Below are 23,702 nucleotides of genomic sequence, written 5' to 3'. Positions count from 1 at the left end.
AATACGTTAAAGTTTACGGTTGTCACATGACAGATTAGAAAAACGTACAAGAATTTCCAACAGTAAGTATTTATTATCAACTTTTTTCACTTTTTGCTTAAGTGACTGGAGCAAAGATAAATAAATGAGTGTTGCACACAAAAACAGAACAGCAAGTTAGGGTCCTAAGGAGGATTAATAATCTGATTATAACTTCATGAATGGAATTCCCATGTTCATCTACAACAAATGATTTTAAAGAGGTCGTAGATCTGCACTCATATCAGAAATGTAACAACACCCTTTACGTTTTTTTGAAACAAACATCTTAAAGAAAGCAAATGTGCAATTTTTTCGGGCTATATTCTCATTATAATGCTGATAATGATGATGGTCGGCCAACGTACGTCCTCTTCCTATTTCGCCACTATTGGAGAAAGACGAATGAGAGCAAATGTAGCTGGGGGGAGGAGGGGTGGGATTTAGACTGAAAAGAAGAAACCGCTGGCTGTGACAACGACCGTTGCTTCCTCCCCCCTCCGTCATCATCATCATCATCATCACCCGCCTCACCAGCAACAGCAGCTTCAGATTCATCCGCGGCAGAAGCAAAGGCAGAGTTGGTTAAACAGTTTGGAGAGGAAGAAGAAAAAAACAAATTGCAGACGTCTTGAAGAGAAGCTCCGCTTCAGGGGGAGGGAACATGGGGAAATGGGAGCTGCAGATGGACAAGTGCAAGGATGAGGAATTCCGACCAAATCTGCTTTTATGACACAGACCTCTGCTTCATCCAACATCATTAGGAATTTATTACAGAACACCAGGTAAGATGTTTTTAAAAATAGCATTTTCTTACTAAAAAAAAAAAAAAAAGAAAAAAAAAAGGGTTTTGATGCAAACGACTGTCGGAAAAGATATGGATTAGCGATCCCTTAAAATTATATCATTATTAATATGGTGCTCGTTAATTAGAAGAATTGCTCTTATTTTTATCCCGCAATTTGTGAGGAGAAACGATTTTGGCTTCTTTAAATTCACGGCCAATTAAAAAAAAAAAAAAAAAAAAAAAACTAATTGCAGCGTTTCCTAGATGCCTTAATTTAGACGTCTTTTTATCTTGACATTTCTCCAGCTTCCGTTTTTCATCAATTTGTATTTTAATTTTAATCTTAATGAAAGAGGACCAATCATATAACAGTCAGAAGTATCTTTCTGCCCCCTTGTGGTTTGGACTCATGCTGTTTTTTTAATGTGATTCTAAAATTAGTGCTGGGCTGACTGCAAAATATGGGCAGGGGGGAAAAAAAATATGAATATATGTATAATAAATATAATTTAAAATATAAATCACTGACTCATCTGACTCCAGGAAGCAAAATTTGATGAGTAAAGAATCAAATTAATTTTCCAGATGACTGTTCCTGTATCCATTCTACACAGCGTATTCAGATGTAGCTTAATTATGGTGTGCCTCTCCATTCATCCCATACATGGCCCACATTTATGCATCAGTCCCCTCTGTGGATTCCTTGTTATGTAATCTCATTCCCATCAGACTGCATCAGCCTCAGAGTGTTTGATGTTTGGCACAAATGTCTATCTTATTGAGTCTTAATGTGATAGACCAACACAAAGTAGTGCACGGATGTGACAATGAATACATGGCTGTCAATGAAAACAAAATCAAAAATGGGAAAGTTGGTTAAAGAACAGTTCTGAGCCAAAAGGATCAAGACCAAAGATTACAACAGACAGGTCAGAGAGAAAAGTGAGGGAAAGATAAAAGGTATAAACATCTCTTGAAAACACAGTTCAACTCATCATATAAAAAAATGTAAAGAGTATAGCAGAATCGCAAACCTAAATAATGGCCTAGAGGCCTAAATTATAACTGTGGAGGAGTAGCAGAAATCCATTGCTCAGGTGAGGAAATCTGTTGACAGGGTAACTATTAAATGCTGAATTTGTCCTGAAGAGTGGCAAAAGGAAAAGCCTTATTTGTAGTTTGCCACAAGTTATGTAGGGGACACAGCGAATGTGGAAAAATGTGATCTGGTTGTACTGACCTAAATGAAATACTATGTTTTGTTGAAAACTAACATTGCTCATTCCTCTGAAAGCACCATTCCTACAACAAAATATGGTAATGGCACCATTTTTGCTAAAAGAATGTTTTTGTTACTTACGGGTGTCAGAGTTGATAAGAAGATGAATGGAGGTAAATACAGGGCCATCCTAGAATGAAGACTAGAAAACATTCAGGACAGGGGTGAAGGTTCACCTTTCAGGAGGTCAGCAACCTCCAACTTAAACCCAGTCATAATGGGATGGTTTATATCAAAGCATGTTCATGGATTAGACCAGTCCAGTGAAAGTCTGGATCTAATCACAGATCAGAATCTGTGATAAGAGTTAAAAATGGATGTGTGCATAAGCTCTACCCAATCTGACTCAATATTCAAAGAAGAATGGACACAACTTTCTGCAAATCTAAATAGATATATACCCCCAAAGACCTCCTGCTGTAATTAGAGTGAAAGATGGCTCCACAAAGTGTTGACTTTGAAAGAATATGTAAATACAAATACATTCCACACTTTTCGTATTTTTACTGTAAAAAGTAATTCAAAACTATGTATCATTTTCCTTGCTCTCCTCCTTTATGCATCACTTTTTGTTGGTGTACTGAGTAAAACCTCAATGTAATGCTGAAGTTAATGGTTATAATTTGAGAAAACGTGAAAAAGTTCCAGGGCTATAAATATTTATGCAAGAGCCTAAATGTAATTTAAACAATCATTTTTACTTCACTGTTTTCCAGATAACACTGTTAAATACCTCATACGTCATGGATGCAGCTTCAGCCTCCCTGCAGTTTGGATCAAAGAAGCGGGTCAAAATTCACCCAAACACGGTCACAGTAAAATATGCCACCCACTTCCCCCAGCCTGGTGACGAAGGGTACGACGATGCACCCTCTTTTGAGGATTTCGGTTCTTTTGCAGAGGCAAACGTTGAAAAGAGACTGGTGTCTGATGCCAAAGGCAGCAGGACTTTCTTTGGAACCATGGAGACTCAGCCTAAGCAGCCAAGTGTGCAAAGAGACAAGGGGGTCGAGGGTCAGTTGGCCAGCTTTGGCGAGGCTAATGTGTTGGCTTCTAGAGTGACCTGGATGGCCTTGTTTGGGGCAGCAGCAGCTCACGGATGTGTGGCGCTAATTACCCGATTGGCAGCAGATCGTTCTAAGGTTCCCTCTCTCGAGCTGCTCTTCATCCGTTCTGTGATCCAAGTGTTGTCAATCCTGGTGGTCCTCTACTACCATGAGGCACCCTTTGGCCCCAAGGGTTACCGGCTCCGTCTCTTCTTCTATGGTGTGTGCAATGTAATTTCTATCACCTGCGCCTACACATCCTTTGCCATTGTACCCCCCAGCAACGGTACCATCATGTGGCGTGCATCCACCACTGTCTTCAGTGCCATACTGGCTTTCCTGCTGCTGGATGAGAGGCTGAGCTACACTGATGTGGTCACGGTGGTGGGAAGTGTGTTCGGCCTGTGTCTAGTCATGGTGCCGAATGTAGCAGATGAGGAGAAGTCCAGGCTGGGGTTTTGGAAGGAGGCATTTGGCTATACAATGACAGTTATGGCAGGCTTGACCGCCGCCCTTTCCATGATTGTCTACAGAGCCATCAAAGAGCGCGTCAGCATGTGGACAGCACTCTTTACCTTCGGCTGGACAGGCACTGTCTGGGGCGCCTCCACTATGTTCATAATGCAGGAGCCTATTATTCCCCTGGATGGGGAGACCTGGGGCTATTTAATTGGGATCTGTATCTGCTCCACGGTAGCATTCCTTGGAGTCTACTATGCTCTAAACAAGTTTCATCCAGCCTTAGTTAGCACCGTGCAGCACCTAGAGATCGTGGTTTCCATGTTTTTACAGCTGATCGTGCTGAGGATGATCCCCTCAGTGTACGATGTGATCGGAGGCCTTGTTATCATGGTCAGCGTGTTCACTTTGACCGGGGTCAAGCTGTACAGAGTGAGCAGGGCCATTCGGCAGGATTACCAAGAAATCCTAGACTCGCCTATCAAATGAATCTGTCAGTCTATCCGTTTACAATGTTGCTTGGTTGTGCAATCAAAAGAATGTCTGAATCTTCATCTGATGAGTTTGTATTGTGTTGTGAACAGAGTGCCAGTTTGTGTAACTAAAGTGTTAATATTTACCTGTGAAATAAAAGACAATTGTAATATTGTGACAATTTCCCTTTTGTATAGTGATGCTTTAATGTCAAATTGTGCCAGAGACTAAAATGTCAGCAAAACGAGGCACAAGTGAATTATGATGCCACAAGGTGTTGATATAATCTTCTGTCGTCACACTGCCAAAACTGTGTAAACTGTGTAGCACTGGAACCATTCATATTGTAACAAGGAATAAAAAAAGAAAATGTTTAACTGAAAGACCTGATTTGTTGTTAGAGACTAAAACACAATGATTTATGCATAGGCCATTTACAGGTGTAAAAGTACTATTGTCTAAATAGTTGGTTTCAAAACAACTACAATTCACAATCAGCTTTTCTAATTGAGATGCCAAAGAAAGTGTCAAAGTGAGCTGAACAGAGCATAGAAAAGTGCACCACTGAACCCCAAACCCAAAGTGTTGCCGTGCACTGCTGGTCAGCTGTCTGTCTGTCCCTCATTCCCCATAAAGACATATTTAGCTTTTTTAAAATATTCTCAATCATGACTATCATGATTGAGCTAAATTTGTTTTGAAAATAAAATTAACAACCAAGAGCAGTATCTGCTAAAAACATGTCTTATATTTTCTGTTTTTAATTTTTAAACACAGTGATTATTTAAAACTGTGGTAATTTAGCTAAGCGTTATTGTGAGAGTCCCATATCTATAATGTTTTCCTTTAATAGCCAAACTAACAAAAGAATAGATGGTTCTTACAAACTTTTCCATTTCCATTGCTCCAACACTTAAATTCTCTACAGATTTTTTTTATATTTACATAACATTCAGAGCAAAAGTGCAAAATACCCTTACTCTACAATCCCAAAGTAACACAAAGCTGAAGATAGTTTTCAATTCACCAGGTTACTAAAGAACTATTTCACTGTTTTGTTTTGGCATATGGACTTCCTTAGCTCTATCTAAACTCTAACTACACATTTAATACAGATTTCTTAAACTACAGTGACAGCTTAAGTGTGCTTGTGAAAATAAAAAGTGAATTTAAAATTATGGGATACAGGGGCCGAAAAATCAGCAAAAAGTAATTGTCTTACTTCAAAATGTGAATACACAATTTTTTTGTACACTTTCATACAATCCAAATTCAACACGTTTCAAAACAACAGAGAAACAATGTAAATTTGGTTTACATAAATATTTTTTTAGAATTGCATTAGATTCAATAAGGTAAATCCAAAATTATGAGTGAAAAATCCGAACTAGAATAAATGACTTGATCAATTTATTCTGTTCAAACCACATCTCCAACCCCATTAGCTAGTTTATATTTGACAAACGTGATTTTCTCTCTGACTGTGGCTTCTGTTTACTCTCAGATGTATGTCAAACTAATGCCCAGAGGCAAGTGCAGTGAATTGAATTAAAGTCCCCCTTAAACAATGCCGGTCCATCTGCTGTTTCTTTTTTCTGTATCAGTTAAGTCAGCAGCTCACCGGGTACGTCTTCTCCTTTTTATTTTTTTAGTCTTTTCAGGAAACCAAGCAAAGATAAACAGTCTCCAAGATGCCGCCTTGAGGGTCAAAAGGAACTGCCGAGGAACGAAATAGAGACACAATGGTGATGACAAAAATACTTGCCATGAATGAGGACACATTGCTGATTCAAAACTGACGTGCTTCACCAACAGCCCAGCAGGTGGCATTCATGACCTACTTAATGTTTCTGACAGCCAGGCGTGAAAGAAGAAAGCTGAAATCAGTGGTGCCACCAAGGCTAGCCTTTTATTTACTTGGCTTGACAGTCTTACGTGCCTGATATGTTTTATAACTCAATTTAATATTCTTAGCATTTTTATTTATCACTTTTGATCATCCAATTCTACACAACACTATAATAAAATTCCTGAAATCCTCAATAATGGCTTAAAATTTTGTGTACCCAACAAATATTATCTCAGCTTTTGAAAGTGCCCCTACCTAAATTGTTCTCATACTGAAGGATGAAGCTTGTTCATGTTGCTTCCATTTCCTTTATGCCAGGAAGAGAAAGCATTTTGATGACAACAATTGTACAAATTACACATCACTCTTCCTCTTTTTAATCATTCAGCAGAAGCAGTCATGTTGTGATGTATGCACTCTGTATTACAAGGGTGGCTGTTATAAGTGAGACTCAGTTTAATGTTGGACACATCTGCAAAGAATCACTGTCATTGTAAATAAAAAAAAAAAAGATATGTGGAAATCCTGTCTGTTTATAATTAAAACTGGAACAATCAGAATTTATTTACTTGCTTTTTGCAACAAATTCTATCATGACCCACAGCTTATTAAGCCCAACAAAACAGAGAGTCCTGCTTGACAATTCACGTTGAGTAGTTTTGAGTTTGGCTTTTGCGTGCAGAACGAAGAAGACATGTAGAGGAGGCCCATCTGTTAGAGCAGGAAACAGATTGCATCCTGCAGCGAGCTGCACAACCTTCCAAGTTACTCTGCAACCCTCTTTACCACAGACACATTTATAAGATGCATTATGGCTGAACGGAATTTGATGATATTATTTCTGTATACATATTTGTATTGTCATGGGAATTTGTAAGTGAGCAATACAGATGACTGAGCATTTTTATGAAATGTGGATACCTTGAAATACATCACTCTGCATTGCACTCTTGGTAAAGATCTGTAAAAGCAAAAACTCACAGTTCTTCTCACAATCCAACTAGAACAGTTGTGGCCAAATGTTCTGCAAAGTCGTGGTAAATATTGTGACGTTGGAAGTACTGGCTGGCCACAACTAAAAAAAAAAGATTCTGTAAATGATTTAGATCTGCAACACATAAGAATCTTACATGTTTGCCTTTATGAAAGAGGCCAACAATTTCCAAGTTGCTTAACAAATCTTGCAAGAAAATCGTACATGCCTAGCTGAAAACTTTGTGTTGTGTCTCTTGTCAAGAGTCTTTGTCTTTTCTTATTCCATCTTCTCTTCAGTTCACTCCAAATGTTTCATATAGGATTTAGCTTTGAGAACTTACATGACCACTGAATAATTTTGGTTTGGCTCTGGTGAATAATTTCTGTGTTCATTTGGTGATAAACCCTCTTTAGCCTTTCGTAAAATACTGTCATTGTCGTTATTCAATGTTTTTTAAACATTGAGTGCTTATTTTATTTAAGCAGTAAATAAAATAGAAAAAAAAATGAAATAGCCAGATAATACATAAAAAATCATTTTCAGTGCTTATGAAGTTGAGAGAGGATAATCTTACGTTGGTATGGTTGTTTTACCCTTGGAAGGCACAATTCAGGAGGACATTCTGTGGGAATGTAGAACATTAACAGCTGCAGTGGCATTGATTGGCAGCGAGCTCGTCCATTCAAACCCCAGTCTATCCTCCCGCAGCCAATCACAGAGGAGCAGTAGGGAGGTGAGTGGGTTCCCTACTGCTGTGTAGCTGTTTCAGCTAGTTAGCTAGCCTAGCTGCTGCTGAGCTCTGACACGGTCTGATGCAGAAATGCTTTTCCAACGGGGCGCTGCGTCTAGTCAGCTAGGCTAGCTTCTCAGATTGGGAAAGAAAATATTTGGCCGCTGGCTTCCGAGGACTGTGGACATCCACCGCGAGCATCTTTTTCGAGACGCCTCCATCAATACAACATATTTAAAAGGAGATAAGAAGAGGTGGCCATCAGCAGTCAGGTAAGACGTGGCATGACTGAACAGGGAATGTGCCAGGCTGCCTTCTGCTGCAGCCGCACTCCTCTCCAGCTCCCCCTCTGTTTAACGGTAAACCCCACATAGGCTAACAGCTAAAAGGTAACCGAGGCAAAAACAGAGAAAGCCCATCTTTCTGCTTTGTCGCATAGCCAGCTTTGTCCAATATACAGTCTGCAAAGGGGTTAACATTAATTTCGACTCTAAAACGAGATGTTAGTGTTTGCTGAATTTTCACAGATAGATTAACCAAGTTGGGTGGCTCCACACTGAAAAGCTTAACTTGACATAAAAGGCAAACATTTGAGTGCAACAAATCCTGGTTATACATTAAATCTGTCTTGCTTCAGCATAGTTATGTTCATTGACTGAGATTGAAAATGAAGAAGATGCTCTATTAGTAAGCACAGTGGCATTTTGTTTGCACCGTTATTATAAAGTAAGCAGGTTTGAAAGATTTTCAAAATATTTTTCATAAAAGGCGGTTTCAGCTTAATCAGATTGATGTTTTGGAGATTTGAAAAAAGCAAGTTTCCATGATAATTATACATGACAAATGGAATCATAAAACACATGCAAGGACTAAGCATCTTCTGAGCCATAAATCACTTCATATTTTATACTATGTTATTTTTTCCAACCATATTTACACTTGAGTGGTGAAGTACAGGGGGATATTTGGGGAACTAATCTAATATCACAGCCCAAAGCATGAGACTCCTTACATTGGTTACATAGATTACACAAATGATCTTTTCTTTAATTCAATAAAAGATCATTTTCTTGAATTATCTTTTGAGATGTTGAGATTTGATGCTTTTACAAACTGTAATAAAAAGCTATCTTAATGACAAATGGAAATTGTGTGTTGGAGTAATGAAGTACACTGTGATTCGCCCACATTTTCTTTTTATTACCACAACTATCCAACAATTTCCCATACACAATGCGACTGCTAAAATGTGTATGTAAAGTCCATTCATCTAGCTAACTGTATTATTGTCATAGAAAGACAGAGATGTACTTGAGCTACAATTGTCTTCTAAATATTGCACCTAAACAGTTTTGTGTGACTTGAGATAATGCACACATTAATACTGTAATAATGACAGTGATCTGATTGTGTAACTCTAAATAGGTACATGTAAATTTAATGCACATACAGTAGATGTGTATTAAATGTGTCTTCCTATTTCCTTTGGGACAATTTAGTTTGTAGATATCTATATCTGGATCATATACATTAAAGTGTATGAAATATGAAAATGAACACTTTAATGTATATGATTCAGATTCTTGGGATAAAATTTTCAGTGAGTGGATTGCAAGTTTACATGAAAAATATAGACTGTGAAATTTGATATGAAAAATCACACAAAAAGTCATATATTCAATTATTTTAAATACTACTTTATTCAGACAAAAAGTCAAAAAAAAAAACAAAAAACCAAAAGATAATCGGGGGAGAAAACTGAAGAAACTCCAGCCATGAACAACATTTTAATAATGTAGCTTACTGAAGGCTGGCTACTTGAGCAGGCAGTATTCGAAAATGTCACAATGGCTGTAATATTGGAATATATTATGACGGTATGTAATTTGTATCCACTGTATCTTCTACCCTGAAACTCTAAATATTAAATTAACGAGTAAAATGAAAGTTTATAACATACTACCTGACAATTATTGTGCTCAAACAGTCTTTTGCTATTGGAATATCTCACACACTGATAATGCAAGGTGTGAAATATTGTACAATCTTACTCCCAATGTTACCTTATAAAACGCAGAATAGAGTAGTTCTCTGCACACTTGGCATTATTAATAAGCATACACTAATACTGATCTTAGAAATGTTTATTCTAGGGATGCACCATTATGGAAATTTTGCCCTATATTAATACCGCTGCTATGGTCGATAAGCAATATTATTTAGATTAAGTACATTTTCCAACACTTTTAGCACCATTTAAAACCCACAATTCTGACATTGCTAATCTGCTTCATCCCATTATACCTTGGCACATTACTATCACATGACCAAAAGAATACCACATGCCGATACCAATATATATCATTCATCCCTAGTTTATTTTGATATTTGGCTTTAATCTATGATGAGAGCAAACTATATAAAAAAAAATGATATAAAGTCAATTTTTATTAAAGTAAAAATATACTTTATATACATACTTTCTGTCCCTGCTTATTATTTAAGCAGGGATAAAACAAGTTTTTTTCATTGTGGAAACAAAATCATCTTGTTCTTACATTTTTCTTTAATTGCTTTTTTGTGTGACTGCTATTATACGGTGAAATGGTATTAATAAAAAGCACATCACCTTTTAACTCCTTCCAACATGTTTTTGTCACATTTTACAGTTAGAGTTGAATAATCATCATGGCCTCAAGAAGCCAGTAAATAGTGTGTATCATAGTTTTCCTATAAGCCAAGGTGATTTCCCCAAATTTCATGTTTGGGCTGATCTGAAATGTAGCCCCAACAAAACCTCTAGTGGAGGTGCTATGATGAAATTATCTAATGCAGATATATTGGGGTTGCAGGCATCATCACTGAGGAACTGTTTTTACTTTAAACATGTCTGAAATTGAAAGCAGGTAACTATACAGCCACATTTTCAACTAAACCCTGCAGCTGATGGTTTAGTTGAAACCATCAACAAGAGGCCTAATGCAGCTAGTTTGTATTTTAGAAGCTCTGTGTTTGTCATGCAACATTGTTCCTGCATTTATTAATCTAAGACGGACTAAATGTCATTCCTCAGCTACACAATGGATGAAATGAGTGTGTGTTTCTGGCAATATTTTGCCACTTGTGTTTTTATGACCTTTTAAATAAATTGCACAGCAACACAAGCCTTATCAACATGTCAGAAGGGCCAAGTTACACATTCTCTCTGTGGTTAGTGAGAGAATGTGTGTTTTTGTTGTTATGGGACGGTATCTCCCTTCTCACAGGTGGTATGCTATGAATTGTAAAAATGTATGGTAGAATAATCTACACATAGCTTAAGATAAGGCTCAGCCATTTGCACTGCATTATGTTTATTGCACACAGGATCCCAACCACTGGGGGACCCCCAATACTGTGAACCTCTGTTTTTTACGGGGGTTGTGTTCCGAGAAGAACTCGTGATAGGCAAAATCTGTGAATTAGTTACCTTTATTTTTTACAATTATTATACAGCATAATTAAGTATTCTACATTGAAAATTGCATGTAAATGTAGAAAAAGACACATTTGAACAAAATTACATTTGTTAAAACTTCTTTTGGTTTGTCTCAGAGGTCTGATCTAGTAATGTGGTGCCATCCAAGTAGAGCATGAAATTCAATCTGGAAAACCAGTTGAATTTACTAATATATGTTGTATTTGTGACTATGGAAAATACAAGATTGTGTTTTTATTTTCAATTAAAATATGAACACACTCCCAAACTGAAGTAATAAATAATTCATTGGTTTTTAAAAAATTTTTCATTAAGATATACATTCTATAAACTTAATATTTTAAAAGTGAATGAGCCATACTGGACTCTAACTGAGTCAGAATTTCACTTCAAGAGGGAGCGTTGTTTATATTTCTAATTTAAGAACTCGGAAGAACAACTTCTGTGGACAAATAGAAAACACCATTTTGTGCTACCTTCTCTTTCTAAATCATACATAGTTTTGGGTTATCCCTTATGCCCTCTTCAGCTTGCTCCACAAACTCTCCATAGGTTAGGTCTAGGGAGTGTGATAGCCATGAAAGAAGGTTTATTTGTTTCAGGGCAATTCCTATGAAAATTAGACCGTATCGATCTAGTGACATTCCCTGTTTAGGTATTTGGGATTGTCCAACAGATTATCTAAAACCTCTTGGTATTCTGAAAGTCTCCACTGTCTACACTCACGAGGTTTGCAGGGTTTTTGGAAGAATAACAAACCCCTATTACAGATCCTCCACTGTACTTAGAAGTAGACATATTAATCTTTTTCTTATTAGATCAACATGTAATGTTTTTGGTTGGTCTTGGGCTTTCTGATCAAAGTCAAAGTTCCTGAATGTATTTATGTTTACATTTGAGATGGAAGGGCAGAACATGTTTCACTGCAATACAAGATTTCTTTGTAATGCAACAATTACAAAAGCCTAGAGTGTTTAGTAACACTTTTCAGTGCTACAGTTCCACAATTTATGCATTAAATGCCATTATACATTAACTATCTTACCATAAGTACACTGTTCAGTCAGCAGCAGAAACTTGAGTCCTCCAGTCAATGACTTGCAAATTCACAGACATAAATACAAACAGCAGAAAATTCTGAAGACAGGAGCAGATTCTGATAAATTTCTTTTATGAGTTATGACAAGTGACTAAACCCAGTTGTTACTACAGTAGAACTACCATTGTGCTGACTGCCATCCAAAGCAACACAATTTATGCAAAACTGTTTCTTTATAAAAGCTATATGTTTGACGGCAATAGTGGATTAGGGCCAAACTGTGATTTGTTTGCTTTTGTTGTCCTCAGCTGCCATTGAGGGCGTACATGTGACGGATTTGAACTAGTTCCCTTTATTTTTTTTTATTACCTTTTATGCCTGAAGGCACTTGTTTTATTTTTGTATTTGAATTCCAAAAATAGCCATGGGGCAACTTGTTTGGAAAACTTGCACCTGTCAGCTGTCAGTTTTTGTGCACAATTGAGGTTTCACAGTTAAGCAGCTGCAGACATTTGTACTGGCAATGGCACTGTGTAATTAGATGTCCTGTTGAATCACTCGTTTTTTTAATTGTTGCCTTTCATGACTGAAAATAACAACAACATACATGGATGATGATGATCTCAGTGGCCTGAAGCGGCCAAGTCTTGAGACGAAAAGTGCTAACTGTGCGTTTGAATAAAAGTCAGAAATGTGATGTGGCTCAAAAATTTCTCTTTTTAAATTCTGGCTGAGGAATCGATTCCACGTGGTGAAATGGGGATTGTGTTCATCATGTTGTCTCCACTGTCTAAGTTGTTGCAAAAGTTGTCTTCCATTTCCTCTTTTTCTTTTGTGATCTTCTTTTTTCATCTTTTCTAATGACTGCCCATGCATGTTGACTTTTTGAAGGGTTAAATGCAAACCTTGTTTCTCCAAGTCAACTAAAATGTATTCTTTTATAGATATAAAATTAGTGTTTTCAAAAATAAACAATTAAAGATGCATACAAATACATACAAACATAGTAAAGCACATCACCATAAAGATGTCTATTTTAAAGCTTTCTTTTTAACGAAGTGTGTAGAATGAAAAGATGGGTAGTATAGACAGAGGCAGCTTGTTCCACAGTTTGCTATGATAAGCTCCAACTCTTCTGGTCCTCCCTGAGGTGAACAACTAACAGTTTCTGGTGTGTGGACATGGGCAGAAATGGGAGGTAGAAAATGTCAGAGATGTAAAATGGGACTTGACCATCAATAGTAGAAATCGACATTTTAAAATGGTCTCTAACATAAACAGATAATCAGTGGCGTGTTTGATGCCTAATCAGGAGTAAAGTGATTTCTCAGGTAGTTGGTTAAAAGCAGTATTCTGAATTGCCTGCAGACAAAAAATTTGCTAGCAGTTGTTTAAGCGAGAAACAGTCAAAACATTAATAACTATTTCAAACACTACATAGATTAAGTACACACAGACTGTTTTCAAGCGATTATCTGTTAATTATGAGGATTTTCCACTTACCGCTGATGAAAACACATCTAAGAATATTACGCCGGACCGATTAAAAAAAAAAAATTAGTACAAAAACTGGGGCTTAATAAAAAGTACATTTAATCTCTGCTTAAAGGTTATACTTCTAATGTGAGAAAGAAGCTTTGTTGGAATTCATATTCTAATTTATTTAATGTGATGTTTTATCAGCCCTTTGCACTAATTAGTGTCTCAGCCTTGAGACCTGATGTAAGATAAACACCAAATTAAGGAGGTTTATGGCACCCAGAGTTTTTGAATGAACAGTAGACTGAAAATCATCAGCAGAGAGATTAGGGATGCACCAATATGAAAATGTGGGCCGATATCCAATTTTTAATTCTGCTGTTAGGACCTTTAACTACCAATGTAATATGTATATTAGATATATTTCTGTACTTTATATACACTTTGTAAAACCAACCACAGCATGTATATTGCGTCTCTGCTCAAGCTATAGTTCAACTAACGTGCTTTAAAAAAGGTTAAATTTCTCTGATGAAATTGGTTTATTAAAGAGACAATGGACTCAAATGTTTTTTTTTTCCTTTTTTACAAAGCATAGTGTTATGTCAGTAGGGCAAGATGAGGATCTTATTGTGTTGAGCAAATCAGAGGCATCATGTAAGGTCACAAGACTGAAAGAGAACCAAGTATGTGAAGGAAACAAGTCACAAGAGGGAACATGAAAAGATGACTGTTGAACTACCCAATGAAAAAATAAAAAAAATTCTTTACCTTTTGCTTTGGACTAAACTAGGTATTGTAGGGTTGCTAATAAAACAATTGAGCGGATAGTGTCAAACCAAATTTTGGGGTTTGCCATGCACATAAGTTCTTAACTCTTTTGTCTTTTCTCCAGAAGAGGAAGCCAATGCTATTTGTTTCGAAACAGTATTGCTGTAAATGAGGTGTGTTTGTGAGCTGCAGACTCCTTAGACTTATCTGGGTTGTTTCTAACGTACCTAATTTCTCACCACTAGTATCAGATATAACATCATGGTGAAGGGACTTGCCAGAAGAGCCCAGTGAGTAGCTCTTGATTTTCTTCCTTAAATTTATTAGTTCTAGAGGGTTAGCTGTCAGCTGTATCGATGTTCTACATGCAAATACATCTGGAATCAGTTGATAGGCTGCTGAAGTGTGTTATGTGTGCCGATGGTGTTTTATCACATAAGTGACTGCTACTTAACTAGTTGAGAAACACCGAACAACGTCAAAAATCTAGAAAATGGGGTGAGCGATTCAACACTTCACTCAGCCTTTCTGCATTTGATTCTCTGATGCCACTGAGAAGTACTTTTGCGTATCTTTAAGTGCATACTGAGGCAAGTTATAAAGCACTGTTCACGTTTCGTCTCCCCACTACTGCAAAATGTCATTGTGTGTAGACTGTTTGTGGTAAGAAATTTGCAATCATTTTACACATGGAGTCAGTGATGAGACTTCCTCTTTAGGGTAAAAGAAGTATGCAGTTTCAGCTTTTTGTTTCTGTCTTAGTTCATTAGGGTTAGGGGTTTTCTTTCAGTGGGTTTGGCAGAATGAAAATGAGGATGTGTGCACTTACGTAACCACAATGTTATATTAACTCTACTTCTGTATCCATGACAAAAACAAGAAATCATTCTGTTGTGATAATCTTATTAGAAATCCAAGTTTACTTTCAGATTAAAAGACATTTTTAGGCGACTCCATAGTGTCACTAACACGTGAGTGCTGTGTAGTTTGCAGCACAGCTACACAGTTCACTGTTGTACACACAGTGTCTTGTGTGTAGAATCATTCAGGCCCTCAAGTCGTTATTTTGATTGCTTGGTTTTCTTTATAAATTCCTTGCTATTGAAAAGGGAATCCACTTTATAATTTTAAATTTCTCTAGTTTGCTTTTGTGCCAAATTCAGTTGTACATGAAGGTAATCCCAGTAAAACAAGAATACACTAAGGTGCATAATAACTGTCCAACCTAAATGCAGTTTATTTTTTTGGACTGATTTGATCCAATAATGATACCAACGTTGCCATCATTCTTGGGTCGGCTCTTGGGTTGAGACCATCAATCCAGAGACAGTTTTGATGAGTTGTTTGTATGTTGAGAGGGAGAGTCAGACATATGTGATGTGTCTATGTTTTTGGGATTGCACAGATTACTTAAACTCTGTACATGCCAGTGGACCGTCTACTTACTCAGCATGGCCATCTATGGAGATATTTTAGAGTTTACAAGGAGAAAAAACAAGGTGGGGATTTAAGTGTTTCATGCAAACATTTGAAGAGGGAAATGCTGGATTGATTTAGTGCAAATAACTGGGGAGAAAACTTAACTAAGTTGACACTGTGCCATTTATAAGGCCTTCTGGTTTCTGGGATGCTGAAAACATTAACAGCATTGCAAAATTCAGCAATCAAAATTAAATCCCCTTTATAGAGCTAAATCTAATTAAGTTTGTCTATTTGACTGAATCTGAAGCTCTTATCTTTACGTCGATTTTCACAGTAAAAGTCAGACACTTTTGGCTCCCTGTGTGTCAAGCAATAACCACTTTGGAGAGACCTAGACACTGCAGGCTACTATAAAACAAAACGCTCATGAACCCATGAGGGAGGAAAACAAATTTGTAAAAGTTTTATTCACACACAATTTATGGGAACCACAAAGAACATGCTAAGAGGCGAATTACTACTAGAACTGTCCCACTGTGAAAAGATACCCTGGAGAAGTTTGGTACACTTATACTAATACCATTTTAAATCCAAACCCCCTCCCCAAAATAAATAAAGAAATAAAGAAATGGGGCAGGTCCCTGAGCAGCGTCACTGAGATTACTTGAACAGTCAAAGTATCCTAAGCACCAACAGGAAGGCGAGCACGATTACAGTTTTCATTGTCCTTTGAACTTTTAGCCTCCTTCTTTGTGTTTCTTGGAAGTGATGGTAATTTTGTATGGATTAATTATTTGAAAAATACACAGATATGCTGATGTTAGTTATGCTAACTGCAGTAGTTGTTGATTATTTAGCAATATCTTTCTCTAAGAAAAGCCAGAGTTGACGTCAGAAACTTAATACATTCTTTTTTTTAATTAATGGTAACGTTTGGGAAAGTTCACCTCTTCGCTATCTGGTTGTTTAGGTTTAGCAGCTAGCTACAAAATTAATATAGACAGATCATTGATGCTTGTTCTGTTATTTAGCAATCTTAATATAAATCCATTTCTAAGTATGTGAAAAATGATATATGTTTTTAGAATAGTGCCTGAGGCTTATTTGTATTTGCTTATGCAACACCGGGTTCAAAATCACTTCTAAATGTCTGACATTATGAAACAAATTTTTAATAAGTGCTTAGTTCTAGTTTCTAATCTTTTGTTTTTCTTTATATGGGAAGTGAAAATGCCATACTGCAAGACTGCTGAGCAAAACTGCTGACATAAATTACATAAATCATCTCTCCCATAATAAATAATTTTTGGTTCTGGATGGATCATTTAAAATGTTAAGTATTTCTTGATGCATATAAACTAGTTTAAAAACAGGAATTCAATTTTTCTTGAATAGTGTGAAGGAGCCCATTTGTAAGAACAATATTCTCTGCTGTTTGAAGTCTGTGTAGGCCGTCCAAGTCATGCACAAATGTTCAAAGTCTTTCTGAGGAAAATGTTTTCTTTCTTCCCCATCTCCTATCAAAGATCTGGTTGATGCTGATTTGTGCAGAACTGAGATTTCTTTGGCAGAGGTCTATAGTGTTAATATTCTAGTCTGAAAGGCATTGAAGCTAGTTTAGTAACCATAAAGTTAAAGAATAGATTGTTCCAACTTTTGAGAGCATCTTCAGGGAAAATCTGTTTTTTAGATCAGTTTTCCGTACATATGACCTCTTCCAGTGATCCATTTTGGCAACAGAATTGTTGGAGCCATCTCAAAGTTTCTATTTTTTCTATGTTTTCTTTGTGACTATGTGAAAATCTGGCTCATATTTAGGCTGCTTGGAAACTGTTCTGCTGTCCTACTATAGTTTATCTTGAAAAGTAAAAGGCTGCTTAGAAACAGTATGAGTAAATGATAAGCTGGCTTTGATCTGGCTGTGTAGTGCTGATATAGATCACCGATTTGGTTCATCTAAGTATGTTTTTGTTCCGTGTGTGCACCCAAAGAGACCCTTTGAATGATATTGTCACTTTTTTCTCACTCAGCTGATTTCTACTCCTAAAATAGTGAATATTTTCTTACAATGTGATCCACTCAACCTTTATAAGAGGTCATTTAGAGTGCTTCATTTGTCTTTGGGGGCGGAAAGGCTTTATTTATAGCTCTACTTATGTACTTTGGATATCACATCAGCTTTATCCTGCTTTTGCTCTCTGTTTAATCTGATGGCTCTGATCAGAAGTGTGCATTTGTATGTTGAGCGCTTTGATCAGGATTTAGCTCCCACGTGTTGGAAAATTGGTGTTGACTTGTAAAGAATTAAATAGAACTCATCTTTTGTTTTCACATGAAAACTGGATGATTAGAATTCTAGGTAGTGATTTGTTGCATCTATTTATAGTTAAATCTGAAGTTAAAATATAATGCCTCATAATCAAGCTCATAAACTGCAATTGTCATAGCTTAAACATCAATGAAACCATCAACCAATTTACATGTAAAACGATCTTTAAAAAAGTATAGCAACTAAAGTATGGCAGAGCAATCACTTCAGGAATTAATATCAAGTTTCAATAGCATTCATGAGTTTGTTTAGATTCAAGTTAAAACTCATGCATTTTTGTAATTGTTAGTTTCACTAAGGGAATTGCAGTTCCTTATACAGAAAGAGTAAATCACTTAAAACCTTCCTGGGTAACCATCAGATAAACCATCATTGCATCACCTGATCATCTCTTTTGTCAGTTTTCCATTTAAAAAGAAATGTTACTTCACCTGTGACGGTGTCTCTGTTGGCCAGACCGTAACAACAAGACTGGGGAATTTGAAGCCGGAATGAAGCATAAAGTGAAATGGGGAAGTGAAAGCACTATGAAGTGGTTGTGTGGCCTAATCTTTCTCCAGTGTCTCACGATCGGTTATTCCTGATATTAAGCAACATGTATTTTCTAATAACGAAGGGCTAACATCAAAAATATGTTTAGAGGTTGACTGTGAGCATCTTCTGAACAAGAATGCATATTACATGAAACATTTGAAATTGATCTTTCAACTTCCTTCCAGCTACAATCTCTGGACCTTAAGAGATGTATTTGTTATTTACATTCTATTAGCTATTTCAAATACAGCAACTTGGTTAAAAGGAAGTCCTTGAATTATGTCTGCCCTGGTAGATCTAATTCAGAGTTTGAACGTCTTGGAGTATTTAAATATTTTTTGAGTATTTTTAAAAAACCGTGGACGTAAATGATAGGGATATCTTTTTTGTGCACTTTTCTCAAAATTACATAATGAATGAAATCAATACCATACACGTGCTTAAATTTTGTCCTCACTTATATTTTTGTTGACCAATCCTAAGATGTTTCTCCAACACAGGGTTGGAAACCAATCGCTCACAGGACACAGATTGACTGTGAGCCACCCAATGAAGTTTCTCTTTAACCGTAAAGGATTAAAAACATTTTGATAAAAATCTGATTTGTTAGACCAAGTAAATGATGTGACCTCCCTAGACTTGGAGGCTATTCATGTAAATATAGATTGTGTTCTCTATTATTATTATTATTATTATTATTATTATTATTATTATTATTATTATTATTATTAAATTAGCTGCGTTAAATATATAACTCTGTGACATAAAATATAACTACAGAAATCGGGAGTTCATTTTAGTCAGGAATCAAGATTTTCTGCATTCTCGATTTGGGCATCACTAGTAATGATGCATTCAGCTTGCAAGATACAACATTGATTGAACATTTAGACAATTTGTCAGTGTAACTTCTACAAAATTATTAATTTTCGTAGTAAATCAGAGCTCATCTGAGGTGTCTCTAATGCAACTAATCAATAGTTTCTACAATCTGAATTGCTTTCTAAGTTGGTAAAATTGAAGGCTTTAAGCAGACATTCTAGATGTTAGCAGTAAGTTTTCTCTAATTAGATGTTGCTCAGCAGGCTGCAGTTTTCAAAATGTGGTTTTCTTAATTCCAAAAACCCAGTTTCTGTCTTAATTATTGTGTTAGAACTCCAGAGCTTCCAGCCTGAGCAGTTTTTTTGGGGGGGAATTGCCAGGCAACAGTCTCCAAACAGTGGCTTATTTATCTATGACATTGTACACAGTTCTGTTTGGAGAAAAGAATGGGCCCTTTGATGTGAAGTGGTTCCGACAGAAAATTAAAAACTTTTGCTGTTGGTTGTTGCTGTGAGAGTAGATCTGTCTATTCTCAAAGGACACGAGCCACAATCTATTTTAGGATATTCCCAACTGCTAAGGGGGATCCCCAGGGGTGAATAACCGACTTCTTTCAAACAATCACGGCAGTAAAGCTATCAGTTCCCTCTTATTAAATTTCAGTGTGATCCCAAATCAGGACAGTTTTCTAATGAGGAATTCCTTCTCTCAGTACCAGTCAGTACCACTGGTGTTTAAGTTAACACTTTCATCTCTTTAACAAGTTATATTACGCACATTGATTCAAAGATAGGCTATCTTTACTACTCTCAGCCCAGGGGTCAAGTCCACGCTCTGTCAGATAGCATCACTTTCCCATCATCCGGTCACTCTTGTGTCCACACTTCCTGTCTCACAGCTGGCCTGCCAAGTCTCCCATGACCCTTTGCTGCGGTGCTGCTGTTTTGTTTTGAGAGAATCCAGGACAGCCGGGATGAGCTTCAGTCTCATGAGCTTTCACTGATGGACATCAGGGTGGAAAAAAAAAAGAAAAAGCGAACCCAAGCTTGTGTTTATCCGTCCATTGCTGTCCTCTGCCTGTCGCTTTGTGAAACAGGCCGGTCCCTGTGGCTAAAATGCAACTTTTGGTGCATGCTGGAGGAAGAGCTGCAGCGCCAGAGGGGGCTGAGTTAGCAGCGAACACATACAGCACATTCCTGGAGGCAGCAGAGCTCTGTGATTTTAGCGGGCTGTCACAGGGATTAGGTTACCCTGTCTGCTTCTGTGAGCTCATGCCGTTGCTGTCTCTGTGCCGCAGCAATCCTCCTGAGCAAACGGTTTGCTCCCAGTGTGAGGAAAACTAGGACACATATTCATTCTCCTCTACCTGGCTACTAAACTTTAAGTATCTGATGTAAATTGACTTTTCCTAAAACTGTCTAAAGCCAGTTTGACATCGCTTCTATTTGTACCAACAGGATTGTGGCTGAAACTGACCACTAGGTGTGCTCTTTGACTGGATCTGTTTCGGTGGTTCCTTTCTCCTCCGTCTGCCGAGACACACGGCAGAGGTTTTCGCAGCAGCTGTAGCATACAGGATGTGGTGAATTTATGTCACTGGTGTTTCACCATAAGAAGAGAATTCACAAGGTTGCGCCCTGCATCTGCTTTTTCACCACTGACAAAAAAGTATTTGTGTTTTTTAAAGTCAAATATACTTTATAGATTTCATTGTAAAGACTTTTCTATGGTAACATCTTCACAAAATTGTATCTACAGTCTGGTCCCTGTGGCTAAAACACAGGGACCAGTATTTATTTTGTACTAATAAATACTTTGTTTATTAAATGGTAAATGGACTGAACTTATATAGCGCTTTTCCAGTCATTTTGACCACTCAAAGCGCTTTACACTAGAGTCACATTCACCCATTCGCACTCACACACACACACACACCTTCATACACCGATATGCAGATCGGTAGACAATTTGGGGTTAAGTGCCCAGAGGCACATCGACATGTGGCAGGAGGTAGCTGGAATCGAACCTACAACCTTCCGATTTCAAGACAACTACTTTACCATACAGCCACAGTCGCCCATTAGTATTATATTAGTATTTATATAATAATAATAAGAAATACAAAGTATTATAATACTTTAATTAGTATTTATTAGTATTATATGATTGTGAGGCATGTTATTGGTGCTTGAAGTGTGAACATGAGAGGATCACTTGTTGAATTGTCATTAATCCTTGGTTAGGCTTATTCCCCAGATAAGACATGGCTTGTTTCCTCATAGTTTACAAAACTGTGTCCATTTGCATTGTAGAGACAGGCTCAATTGTTCTGTAATTATGTTCTATGTCATTCACTTACTGGACATTTAACCTCTTATAGAAAGTGGTCACCCATACATTCTATTCTGGCCTACATGTGTAAAGGGGAATAAAACTAAAATATTTTGTTACATTTGTTTTTGTTTCTAGAATAGTTCATGAAAATAAGGTCTTAAGCAACATATTGACAGTTCATCCCATGCCCAATTTAATGCCCTGCATAATGATTTAAATTAAAACAGATCTGCTATGAACTTTAATTTTCTTCTATCAGATGACCTGAGATCACCCTTGGGTGCATTTTACCTCAGAGAACTGTTGTTCAGTTTTAGTGGTTAGCACCAAGAAGACAAATGGCTTGCTGAAGTTGTTGCTTACATTTCGGCTCCTAATTTAATTTGAATGCAAATGCAAGAAACGTCTGAAATTTTATTTTTTGACCCAGTTTTTTTTTCCCCTCTGTAGTCCTTCTTACTTCAACACATCATCAAATACTTCAATTCCACAGTTGTTTATTAATCCTACAGCAAATTTTAATGTTGTAACTGATACTATCTGAGTGTTTTCAAAGAGATGTAGGTGCTATTGACTGTGAGCAGGAAGGATCTCCAGTAGCTGTCCATGTTACAGCGGTACAGAAGAAACGTCTGAAGAAGACACACAGTAGATCTTTTGTAATAGAATCATTACAGCATTTTTTGCATGTCACAAAGTTGGAACTAAATTATCCTCTAATGGAAAGAAATTATTAATATATTATAAAAGTATTATAATATATTAATAATATAATAATATAATAATATAATATAATATAATATATTATATGATCAAATCGTTTTGAAGGACAGAATTAATAATGATGGCTAACAAAATTTACTAAAGAGTAAACTAACTCCTTCACTTGCTGGATAGTTCAGAGCAATATAGAGAGGTCATTTTACTGGCATGTTTTTGGCTAGTGGGAGCAACCTGGATAACCCAGGCATGCACAGAGACAAAACTCTGCACAGAAAGCCTTTCTTCAAGGTAACAGCTCTGTTAATAAAGAAAATCTGGGAGTATTACAAGCTGATTTTACCTTGAAAGCCAGTCAGTTTTTCTGCCACACTATCAGCCTGTAGTCATCTGCTTAGCAAACTGGCCACTCAGCCTAACAAATGTTGCTTGAAACAATGCTAAAATAATTTGAGTTGTGGGCGAAGTTCCTTTAGTTTCCATACCATGAATGATTCTATTTATGAAGACTTGATTTGTCTAGTTTTGTAAGTCAGGTGGAAAAAGTATTGGCAACTTCTATCAGCCAGTTGGCCAGCAATGTGCAGCAACAGCTGGGAGAAAGACTGCGGTATTTTTCTAATACCCTATAGAGCTAGAGAAAAATCCTGTCACTCTAACAGTTTCTCTGACATCTTATCAGAGTCATCCGAGTGAAACTCTTACTGGTTATGGAATGATAACTTGGCATACCTTCATACCAGGAGTTATCCCAAGTTGACGGACCAAAGTTAAAACTCAAAGGTTAAAACAGAGCAATTTTGATGTCACACATTCAGTCTCTGCTATCTGCTAACATCTTGCTGTCTTTTAAAGTAGCAGCCTAAATGCACGGCAGACATGTCTTGACGTGTTGTGACGTGTTGGGGAAAATGGATTCCTTTAAAGTACTTCTTTAAACCTTTTATCCTTTCCTTTACTTTGTTAAAACATCTTACTGATAGAAATACATAAAAACTTCCACACCGATGAGTTTTGTCATTTACATATGATGGTAGTGCCTAGGTTTCATTCATTCAGCAATGAGAATGAATACATTTTTTCTGCTGAAAACTGGCCAGCTCTGATCACTAACCAATTTTATGGCGCGTCTCACAGAAAAAGTCTTTAGTTAAAT

General features: G+C 36.9%; 2 protein-coding genes across 2 annotated transcripts in view; both read left to right on the top strand.

Moving 5' to 3' along the window:
- Positions 1-463: 463 nt before the first annotated feature.
- slc35g2b (solute carrier family 35 member G2b) lies at positions 464-6,736 on the top strand. Its single transcript, XM_044105378.1, has 2 exons — positions 464-803; positions 2,801-6,736. Exon 2 carries the CDS (start codon positions 2,828-2,830, stop codon positions 4,076-4,078), a length of 1,251 nt encoding a protein of 416 aa, XP_043961313.1. The 5' UTR covers positions 464-803; positions 2,801-2,827; the 3' UTR covers positions 4,079-6,736.
- A 651-nt stretch (positions 6,737-7,387) lies between these two features.
- nck1b (NCK adaptor protein 1b) overlaps positions 7,388-23,702 on the top strand; it is a 39,109-nt gene continuing 22,794 nt past the window's right edge. The window contains exon 1 of the mRNA XM_044105379.1: positions 7,388-7,890. The gene's annotated coding sequence lies outside the window, so the exon portion shown is untranslated. The remainder of the gene's footprint in view (positions 7,891-23,702) is intronic.

The sequence above is a fragment of the Gambusia affinis genome, linkage group LG21 (assembly GCF_019740435.1).
Source record: "Gambusia affinis linkage group LG21, SWU_Gaff_1.0, whole genome shotgun sequence".
NCBI lineage: Eukaryota > Metazoa > Chordata > Actinopteri > Cyprinodontiformes > Poeciliidae > Gambusia > Gambusia affinis.
This window is presented reverse-complemented; position numbering and strand designations above follow the sequence as displayed.